We start from the raw sequence: 12,104 nt of genomic DNA, 5'->3' as shown, positions 1-12,104 counted from the left end.
TTGGGAGCACCTTGGGCAGGCAGCCGTGGAGCGGAGGCCTGCCTCGTACAGTCTCTTGGGCGTCATGTATACAACGTGTAAAAAGAACGATTGCACCAACCGGAGTCTGAAGGATATAGTCAGGGTACCGGGTGCTGCCAAGGCCTCGTTCCAATCTCCCTCCTCAATTCTTCCCACCCACCCCTCCCACTTGCTGCGAAGTCTGTTCAGTGGACTAAGGGTGTTGGAAATCAGTGAGCGGTATATTTGTGAGATTCCTCCCCTGCCCAGGTTGCCCAGTAGTACCCTTGCCTCCATTCGTGAGTGGTCTGGTGTGGGCGCGTCGGTCCGCATGTGTGTCGTCAGGGCATGACGGATCTGGAGGTATTTGTAGAACTGCGTTTTGTTCATGGAGAAGTCACTCTGACGGTCTTCAAAGGACCTCATATGTGTGCCCTCCCAGACATCCCCAAGTGTGGAGATTCCGATTTCATCCCATTTCTGGAATCCCTGCAGTTTCTTAACCTCGGCCAGGCGATTACCGTGCCACAACGGGGTCTGTCCGGTGATTCGTTTCCACCAACCGGTAATCCTCTGGGCTTCTCTCCACCCCAGGAGCGTTACCTTAGTTACCTCTGGGGTGAAGTTGGGAATTGGGCATCCATAGAGGGCGTCAAATACTCCAGAGTATTTCAGCGTGCCCAGCTCCAGTCTATACGCTGGATCCGACCAGCCCCCACCGACCCAGTCATTCACCACGATAAGTTGCGTCGCAAGGTGGTAGTAGTATAAGTTTTACATCGCAAGACCTCCCTCTCATGTTCCACGTTGGCAGGTAGCGAGTGCCAATCGTGGGCAGGCACCTCTCCACAGAAAATGGCGGACTGTTGAATCTAGGTTTTTAAACCATTTTTTGGGGATTCGGAATGGGAAACTCTGCAGTAGATAGAGAAATCTGGGGAGAACCATCATTTTAAAGAGAGCGACTCTCCCAAGTAAATTAATGGGCAGGGTTTGCCAACGCTGGAGGTCGGTTTTAGCTTTAGTTATGAGTGGTGCAACATTGAGTTCCCATGCTAACTCTGGTACAAGGGAGACTGAGATTGCCAGGTATTTAAAACTGTTTCGACTGATGGGGATGGTCTGCTGCCAATCAACGCAGTCCCTCGCAGGGTGCAACAGGACGAGTACAGACTTACGGTGGTTTAGTGTGAGGCCAGAGGCTTCTGAGAAAAGATCCAGTATCTGTAGTATACGTGGGCCGCTCGCGGCTGGGTTCACAATGTACAAGAGAACATCGTCTGCGTAGAGTGCCACGCGGTCTTATGAGCCACAGGGCCAGGATCATCCCTCAATCAGAGGGTCCTCCCTGAGCAGTTTGGCAAGCGGCTCTATCACTAGCGCAAAGAGGAGGGGGATATGGGTCAACCCTGGCTTGTGCCTCGCTCTACGTGAAAAGGGTCCGACATGGTTCCATTCACTTGTACTCTGGCCGTCGGCTGCGAGTACAGAAGTTTCACGAGTCTCCTAAATCTGGGGCCAATCCCATTGCCCTTCAGGACCCGATGTAGGTATGACCAATCCACTGTGTCAAACGCCTTCTCGAAATCAAGGAGGAGAAGAGCTTTCGACGAGTCTGCTAGGGCATCACGGTGTGCCAGGGCCAGGTGCAGGCGTCTAATGCAGTGCCTAGTGCTCCTGGTTGGCATGAAGCCGCACTGGTCCGGGTGGATCAGCGATGAGAGAGCTGGCTTTAGCCTTGCTGCCAGGATCGAAGAGAGTATCTTAACTTCGATATTTAAAAGGGAGATGGGACGATAATCTGCACAATTCCACGATGGCGGCTGAGTTTTAGGGATCACAGCAATTGTGGCTTGATCAATACCTAGTGGAAAGTGACCCCTGTTCTCTGCCTCCTCGTACATGTTAAGGAGGTGTTGCCCTACTACGTCGTTGCAGCTCTTATATAAAACTCTGTTGGTAAGCCGTCTGGGCCGGGGGTCTTGCCCGATGCCAATGCGGTTATTGCGGTATTCACTTCCTTCAGGGTTAGGGGCTCGTCGAGTGCATCTTTAACTGCAAGCGACACCTTGGGAAGGGTAATTTCGCCGGGTGAGGGGGGGGAAGAGTCCCTCTCCGCTTGGGTCCGTGGTTGTTCTTGATACAGGTGTACGTAATAAGCCGCAAAGCTTTGTGCTATGTTCCTAGGGGTTTTAGAGAGCCCTCCAGACCCGTCTGAGATCTCAGGTATAATTCTGTTGGCCAGCAGTCGTGTGGCCAGCCAGTGTAGGAGTTTCCCATTTTTATCCTCCCATCCATATATTCGGGTGGTGGAGGCCCTCCACGCAAGCTTGGCTGATTCTAGGGTGAGGGCTTTGACCTCTTTGCACAACTTCAGGAGCTGGCGATGGCCTTGGGCCGAGGGAGAGGCCAGGTGCCTGCGCTCGTGGTGCGTTGTCCACGATTCTAGCTCGGCTATTTGGGAGATACGAGCTCGTTCTCTCACTCGGATGAGATGTTTGGCATGGCCCCTAATTGTTGCCTTACATGCTGCCCAGACCGTGCCCGGCGACTGCACTGAGCCCACATTGTCCTCAAAGTATTTTGTCAGTCTGGTTCTCACTGCCTCTCTGTAATCCTCCTCTTGTAAGTACCAGGCGTTCAGCCTCCAAGTTGGTCTATTGGTTGGGTCGGCATTGCCCAGGCGCGCCTGTATAGGTGCGTGGTCGGACACTCCGTGTGGAAGGATCTCTACTGGGCACTGTGACCTTAAAACATTTATTTACAGCACTCACCCTAATAATGAAGGCTTTTTATTACTGAACCATAAATACATGTTTGAGCATCATTAACGTATGGATACACATATCACCTCAACTGCAGACAGTTCCCTTCTCTGTAAACCAGCAGCCAAAGGGTTTGTGATGCAGGGGGTTGCGCCTACTTGTCCCAAGGACAAAATAAACATAAAACCTGTTGCCTTTGAGCCCAAACAATATGTCCTGGGCATTGGGCCGACAATAGGACTTCTACAGATCCACAAGCGTGTATCTTGAGTGAAAGACACTGGCAAAACATTTCCAGTGTTAACCAGCAATCTTTTAACTGTTGGTTTACTGTAATCGGACATTTAAAGAAGTATCACTGTTTCCCAGTGCAAACATTCTCATCTGGAGGCTTCGTGGAAGGTCTTAAGCAGGAAAACAAAAATCTTTAATGCTTCCTTGTAACTCAAACAGGGTGACAGACAGAGTTTAAGTGGTCATACTTTTGTTTTGACTATTTAAAACCAGTTCATGTTTACATGAGATACTGTTTTCAAATTAGAAACTATATGCCAACAGGTGGAGGTCACTTGAACTTTTGTTGGCCTAATTTCTTGAATCCTAATACCAAGTAAAATGGGTACGCACTAAATATCAAATGTTTTATCTTGTTTTGCTGTGCTCTTAATGGAAAGAGCGGCATTCAGTGGCCCTGTAAATATAAAATGTTCCCAATTTTGCTGACTATTTTTCAATCCTTCCTCTTCCAAAGAGATTCTTAGTCCTGTATTGTAATTTAAAGAAAATGACAGGATTGGCAAATCCTGCTCTTTTTCACGCTCTGCCTAGCTTCTGCCTCCCAAGCGCCCCTCCCTGAGGCCTATTTAATGAAGGCAGCTGCACAGTGGGCGCGCCGCCAGCATGGCGAAGCAAGCCCATCTGTGCCCATCCACGCCTGGACTGCACCCAGTCCCAGGACCCCCGGTCTGCCACAAATGACAACCCAACACTTGTCATGGAACGCCTTAACTTCCTACTACACATCAGCGTCAAGACAACCATAAGAGGTACCCTTGCATACAGACCACCAGGACCTTGGCCAGCATTCTGTGACACCAAGAGCAACATCATCACCCCACTCGCCATCGACTCACTCCAGTACATGCTGCTTGGCGACCTCAACTTAAACAGAGAACCCCAAGGACGCTAACTCCACATCCCTACTGGAGAACCTCAACACTTGACTCACCCAACTAGTCTCCAAATTCACCCACAGGTCCGGACACACCCTGGAAACCATCTTCTCCTCCTGCAACAGAATCTGATTCACCCACACCACGGAACCCTCCTGGGCCGACAATACAATCATCTATTCCACCATATCCAAAACCCAGCACACCATCACAAAGCACCAAAGCACCACCCACCGCAGCTGGGGAAAAGTAATTGAGAGCCAATGAACGCAGGCTCTCAGAACCACACCACCTCGACCAGGCGGTCCACAATGTCTCCGTCTGGATCAGCAAACGCACCGGCAAAGTTGCACCACTGAAACCAGCAAAAACCAACAGATAGTCAAAACAAGCCAGCTGGTACACCCCAGAGTTCAGAACCACCAAGTGCGAACTGCCTTCTACTCGAGAAGCGATGGTGCATCTCTAAGGACACCTTCAACAGACCCACACACAAAACAGCATTCAACGACTACCACTGGTGCATCAAGGAGCCCAAAAGAGCCGCCATCACAGATGACATCGACACCACAGCCAACCTCACCAAGGAACTCTTCAAAATCATCAAGGAATTCTCCAACCTGACTGCCAAGAAAAACACAGTACACCCATCCCAACAACTCTGCAACTCACTATCCAACTACTTCCACAGCAAAACTGCCAACATCTACAACAATGTTAACCCTTAACCCACATTGTTCAGCTTCGACAACCTCATCAAACCAGCAAACCTCAGCCCAGCTACACCCACCTGGTCCCCACTCGAAGTCCAGACTAGCGCGACCATCATGTGCTCCATCTACTCCAGGGGACCCACCGACCCCTGCCCCCACCATTTCTTCAACCTCAAATCCAACTTAAACAGCATTGAACTTACCAACCTCCTAAACGCTTCCATCTGCACAGCATTCTTCCCACACGAATGGAAGCACGCAGACATCAGACCCCTCCTGGAGAAGTCCTCAGCCAACCCCAGCGATCTCAACAACTACCAGATGATCTCCCTGCTCGCATACCCCAACAAAGTACTCGAAAAGGCCTTCAACCTACAGCTCACCGACCACCTAGAAATAAACCACCTACTCGAGGCATCACAATCAGGTTTCCGGGCCAACCATAGCACCGAGACTGCGCTCACCGCTACAACAGATGACATCAGAACCCTCCTCAACCAAGGGGAAACAGTAGCTTTGATTCTCCTCGACCTGTCTGCAGCATTTGATACTGTTGTCCTCCATATTCTCATAGACAGATTTCACAACATCGGCATCCAACAACATGCCCTCAAGTGTATCATCTTATTCCTCAGGACGCACCCATCTACATCCTTTCACCTCCGCTCCCAAGAACATCAAGTGCGGCATGGCCCAAGGATCATCCCTCAGCCCCACTCTATTCAACATCTACATAATCCCACCTCGCGTACATCATCAGATCCCACAAACTCAACATCATCTCCTATGCCGGCGACACTCAGATCGTCTCTCGCTCAACAAAGACACCTCTAACGCCAACACCGACGTAGCTGACTGGATGAGAGACAGCTGCGTCAAACTGAACTCTGACAAAACCAGAGAGCACCTCTGACTGGGACCACAGCTAGTGGCCAACTGACCATAAAACATGTCAACGCAGTCGCCTCCTCCTGTTTTCACACCCTCCGCTTGCTCTGCAAGATCTTTAGATGGATCCCAGAAAACACCAGAAAGATCGCCGCACAAACATTTGTCACCAGCCACCTCGACTACAGCAACGTGCTCTACACCGGTATCTCCTCCCAGCTCCTCAAAAGACTCCAGACAATACAGAACATCCCAGCCTGACTCACCCTGGACCTCCCCAAGCTTACCCACATCACTCCTAACCTCAGGTAATTCCACGGGCTCCCTGTTAAGAAAAGATGGCAGTTTAAGACACACTACTACAAAGCCCTCCACAAACAAGGACCTTCCTACATCCACCACCGGCCGAACTTCCATCTTCCCTTGAGACACCTGCCCTCCACTTTATTCGCCCTCGCACAAGTCCTCAGCATCTATTGCACCTGTAGCAGGGCCCACGCATTCTCCTACATTGCCGCCAAAGCATTGAATGACCTTCCCCCTCCAAACGGCACTCTCCCTGGCAGACTTCAGAAAGCAACTCAAGACCTGGCTTTTTGGCGCAGATGCAGCAACCACAGAGCCCAGAAACCCCTAAGGGTGACAGTGTTGCACTATAAAAAAATAATAATAATAAAAAAAAGACTGATTTAATATTAGTAACATTTAACCAACTGAGCAAGAAACACTGTGGCCCTCATTACAACCCTGGCTGTCGGTGTTAAAGCGGCGGTAATACCGCCAACAGGCCGGCGGAGAAAAAAAGATGGGATTTTGACCCTGGCGGTTACAGCCATCCAAAGCCGCCACTTTAACACACCGACCGCCAGGATGGTAACGACCGTTGGGCTGGAGACTTTGGTCTCCAGCAGAGCAGCCGTCACTAGACCGCCGGCGGTATCAGGACCCCGCATACCGCCATGGATTTCATGGGGTTTTGTACCACCACAAAATCCATGGCGGTAGGCACTACCATTGCCAGGGAATTCGTTCCCTGGCACTGATTGGGGTCTCCCCCTCCCCTGAGTCCTCCCCCAACACCCACTACCCCCCCCACCAAAGGTGGTAGGACCCCCTCACACCCACACAAACCCCCAACACGCACGCTCACACCACTCACACACATACATGTCACATTTCCCATACATCCATTACACCCCCCGCATGCATACACGCACTCACACAACCCCTCTACACACTCACATGCACAACCCCATGCACGAACACAACACCCCCCCCCCTTACCTGTTCCGGGAGGAAACGGGATCCATGGGGGCTGCTCTGCCGCCAACACCCGGTCACCAGAACCCGCCACGCCGAATACTGGTTGTATTACGGTGGGCGGTGCTCTGATGACGTGCCGGTGGAGTAGCCTCCACTTCACCGCCGACCGCCAGTATGGCTGCTGGCAGCTCTCTGTCTGAAAAAGGGCGGAGGGCTGCCAGCAGTCATAATATGGTTGGTGGAAGACCGCCACCACTGGCGGTCTTCATCCCGGCGGAACCTCGGCGGTCTTGTAAAAAGACTGCCGAGGTTGAAACGAGGGCCAGTGTGTTTTAAAAATTACAAAGTAAGCAGCAGACAAATTATGCTGCAAGTGCAGCAAATTCATATTACTCCTTTTTTTTACTACTGTCTGTGATACCTATGGCTGTTTCACCATTTTCTGTTTTGGGTGTGAATGCGTAAGGGTGGGGTGGACATGCTGCTTTTCATCGACTCCGGTACTACTGCATACTGATTTAGATAAGACATGAGCAAAGTATTTGGGAATAAATTTCAAGATTGCCACTTCAGCAAAACCTTTCAAACCTGTGCTTTTTTACCTATCAGACCCTACCACACAATCCACAACCGAGATCCTCATACACATCTTTACCCATTCCCACATACAATCCCCAGTTTTCACACATACTGCCTAGGGTCTCACACCACAGCACCCAGATCCTTTCCGTACACATATACTTCACCCACACGCTGTCTCACATATGCACCTTTCTCCCCCAAAATGCTGTCATAAACCAAGCTTCTTTACCCACACACTCCTCTTCACCCAGGTGCATTCATACACACACCCCTACCCCTCTTCACCCAGGCGCTATCACACACACACACACACCCCCCCCTCTTCACCCAGGCGCAATCACACACACACACCCCCCCCTCTTCACCCAGGCGCAATCACACACACACACCCCCCCCTCTTCACCCAGGCGCAATCACACACACACACCCCCCCCTCTTCACCCAGGCGCAATCACACACACACACACCCCCCTCTTCACCCAGGCGCAATCACACACACACACACACACACACACACCCCCCTCTTCACCCAGGCGCAATCACACACACACACACACACACACCCCCCTCTTCACCCAGGCGCAATCACACACACACACACCCCCCCCTCTTCACCCAGGCGCAATCACACACACACACACCCCCTCTTCACCCAGGCGCAATCACACACACACACACACCCCCCTCTTCACCTAGGCGCAATCACACACACACACACCCCCCCCTCTTCACCCAGGCGCAATCACACACACACACACACCCCCCTCTTCACCCAGGCGCAATCACACACACACCCCCCCCCTCTTCACCCAGGCGCAATCACACACACACACCCCCCCCTCTTCACCCAGGCGCAATCACACACACACACCCCCCCCCTCTTCACCCAGGCGCAATCACACACACACACCCCCCCTCTTCACCCAGGCGCAATCACACACACACACACCCCCCCCTCTTCACCCAGGCGCAATCACACACACACACACACACACCCCCCTCTTCACCCAGGCGCAATCACACACACACACACACACACCCCCCTCTTCACCCAGGCGCAATCACACACACACACCCCCCCCTCTTCACCCAGGCGCAATCACACACACACCCCCCCCCCTCTTCACCCAGGCGCAATCACACACACACACCCCCCCTCTTCACCCAGGCGCAATCACACACACACCCCCCCCCCCTCTTCACCCAGGCGCAATCACACACACACACACACACCCCCCCCCCCTCTTCACCCAGGCGCAATCACACACACACACACACACCCCCCCCCTCTTCACCCAGGCGCAATCACACACACACACCCCCCCCCCCCCTCTTCACCCAGGCGCAATCACACACACACACACACACCCCCCCCTCTTCACCCAGGCGCAATCCCACACACACCCCCCCCCCCTCTTCACCCAGGCGCAATCCCACACACACACACACCCCCCCTCTTCACCCAGGCGCAATCCCACACACACACCCCCCCTCTTCACCCAGGCGCAATCACACACACACACCCCCCCTCTTCACCCAGGCGCAATCACACACACACACACACACACCCCCTCTTCACCCAGGCGCAATCACACACACACACCCCCCCTCTTCACCCAGGCGCAATCACACACACACACACACACACCCCCTCTTCACCCAGGCGCAATCACACACACACACACACACACCCCCCCTCTTCACCCAGGCGCAATCACACACACACACACACACACCCCCCCTCTTCACCCAGGCGCAATCACACACACACACACACACACACCCCCCCTCTTCACCCAGGCGCAATCACACACACACACACCCCCCCTCTTCACCCAGGGGCAATCACACACACACACCCCCTCTTCACCCAGGCGCAATCCCACACACCCCCCTCTTCACCCAGGCGCAATCCCACACACCCCCCTCTTCACCCAGGCGCAATCCCACACACACACACACACACACCGCCCTCTTCACCCAGGCGCAATCCCACACACACACACCGCCCTCTTCACCCAGGCGCAATCCCACACACACACACCGCCCTCTTCACCCAGGCGCAATCACACACACACACCGCCCTCTTCACCCAGGCGCAATCACACACACACACACACCGCCCTCTTCACCCAGGCGCAATCACACACACACACCCCCCTCTTCACCCAGGCGCAATCACACACACACACACACACACACCCCCCTCTTCACCCAGGCGCAATCACACACACACACACCCCCCCCCCCTCTTCACCCAGGCGCAATCCCACACACACACACCGCCCTCTTCACCCAGGTGCAATCCCACACACACACACACACAGCCCTCTTCACCCAGGTGCAATTACACACACACACAGCCCTCTTCACCCAGGTGCAATCACACACACACACACACACACCCCCTCTTCACCCAGGTGCAATCACACACACACACACCCCCTCTTCACCCAGGTGCAATCACACACACACACACCCCCTCTTCACCCAGGTGCAATCACACACACACCCCCTCTTCACCCAGGTGCAATCACACACACACACACACACACACACCGCCCTCTTCACCCAGGTGCAATCACACACACACACACCGCCCTCTTCACCCAGGTGCAATCCCACACACACACACACACACACACTCCCTCTTCACCCAGGTGCAATCACACACACACACACACCCTCTTCACCCAGGTGCAATCACACCCACCCCCCCTCTTCACCTAGGCGCAATCACACACACGCACCCCTCTTCACCTAGGCGCAATCACACACACGCACCCCTCTTCACCCAGACCCTCACACACACCTCAGCACAGAGCCCCTCACACACACCTCAGCACAGAGAGCCCCTCACACACACCTCAGCACAGAGAGCCCCTCACACACACCTCAGCACAGAGAGCCCCTCACACACACCTCAGCACAGAGAGCCCCTCACACACACCTCAGCACAGAGAGCCCCTCACACACACCTCAGCACACAGACCCTCACACACACCTCAGCACCCAGAGCCCCTCACACACACCTCAGCACACAGACCCTCACACACCCCTCAGCACCCAGGCCCTCACACACCCCTCAGCACCCAGGCCCTCACACACCCCTCAGCACACAGACCCTCACACACACCTCAGCACCCAGAGCCCCTCACACACACCTCAGCACCCAGACCCTCACACACCCCTCAGCACCCAGACTCTCACACACCCCTCAGCACCCAGACCCTCACACACCCCTCAACACACAGACCCTCACACACCCCTCAGCACCCAGAGCCCCTCACACACACCTCAGCACCCAGAGCCCCTCACACACACCTCAGCACCCAGACCCTCACACACCCCTCAGCACCCAGACCCTCACACACCCCTCAGCACCCAGACTCTCACACACCCCTCAGCACCCAGACCCTCACACACCCCTCAACACACAGACCCTCACACACCCCTCAGCACCCAGAGCCCCTCACACACCCCTCAGCACCCAGAGCCCCTCACACACACCTCAGCACCCAGACCCTCACACACCCCTCAACACACAGACCCTCACACACCCCTCAGCACCCAGAGCCCCTCACACACACCTCAGCACCCAGACCCTCACACACACCTCAGCACCCAGAGCCCCTCACACACCCCTCAGCACCCAGACTCTCACACACCCCTCAGCACACAGACCCTCACACACCCCTCAGCACCCAGGCCCTCACACACCCCTCAGCACACAGACCCTCACACACCCCTCAGCACACAGACCCTCACACACACCTCAGCACCCAGAGCCCCTCACACACACCTCAGCACCCAGACCCTCACACACCCCTCAGCACCCAGACCCTCACACACCCCTCAGCACCCAGACTCTCACACACCCCTCAGCACCCAGACCCTCACACACCCCTCAACACACAGACCCTCACACACCCCTCAGCACCCAGAGCCCCTCACACACCCCTCAGCACCCAGAGCCCCTCACACACCCCTCAGCACCCAGAGCCCCTCACACACCCCTCAACACACAGACCCTCACACACCCCTCAGCACCCAGACCCTCACACACCCCTCAGCACACAGACCCTCACACACACACACCTCAGCACCCAGGCCCTCACACACCCCTCAGCACACAGACCCTCACACACACACCTCAGCACCCAGGCCCCAGGGTCTACACCCATCAGCTCAACACCTGCAGCGCATGCGCAGTCTAGCGCACAAGTGGCCTCCCCTCACACATGCGCACTGCCGCTTCTCTCGGTTCTGCAGTCGCCTCGGGCCCGGCACTCACCCGCCTGATACTCTACGTGTGTGAGGGACACGGAGCGCCACTGAGCCGCCAGGGAGCACTGCCCGACGGCCGCCATCTTCCCGGACACCGGGCGCAAGCGTGCAACCAATGAGCGACGTTCGAAAGAGGCAATGAGCCAATGAGAATAAGCCGAGAGACCTGTGCCCAATAACTACGTCGGAGCTTAACGTAAAGGTAGCCAATTATTAAACGTCTCACAATGAGCTCTGCCCAATTAAATCTGTGAAACTCGGTCATCGGCGCAATGAATTCACTTAAAGGAAAAGTCACTAACCAATGGCATCAGTGGTACGGGGCCGAGCCAATGGGAAATTTACAGAGAGACACTGGCGTGTACAAAGGGTATTTCAAACCTGTCAATGGCTCCGATCTTTCAGCACGCACGCGCGAACAGGACATCCAATAA

The 12,104-nt window shown here is 54.5% G+C and overlaps 1 protein-coding gene across 1 annotated transcript in view; it reads right to left on the bottom strand.

Moving 5' to 3' along the window:
- Nucleotides 1–11,812, bottom strand: part of DOLPP1 (dolichyldiphosphatase 1) — a 72,455-nt gene extending 60,643 nt beyond the window's left edge. Inside the window, exon 1 of the mRNA XM_069237046.1 lies at nucleotides 11,678–11,812. Within this exon, the coding sequence (XP_069093147.1) occupies nucleotides 11,678–11,753 (76 nt within the window). The 5' untranslated portion in view covers nucleotides 11,754–11,812. The remainder of the gene's footprint in view (nucleotides 1–11,677) is intronic.
- Between the last annotated feature and the right edge of the window lie 292 nt (nucleotides 11,813–12,104).

Source organism: Pleurodeles waltl, chromosome 6 (genome assembly GCF_031143425.1).
Source record: "Pleurodeles waltl isolate 20211129_DDA chromosome 6, aPleWal1.hap1.20221129, whole genome shotgun sequence".
Lineage (NCBI taxonomy): Eukaryota > Metazoa > Chordata > Amphibia > Caudata > Salamandridae > Pleurodeles > Pleurodeles waltl.
This window is presented reverse-complemented; position numbering and strand designations above follow the sequence as displayed.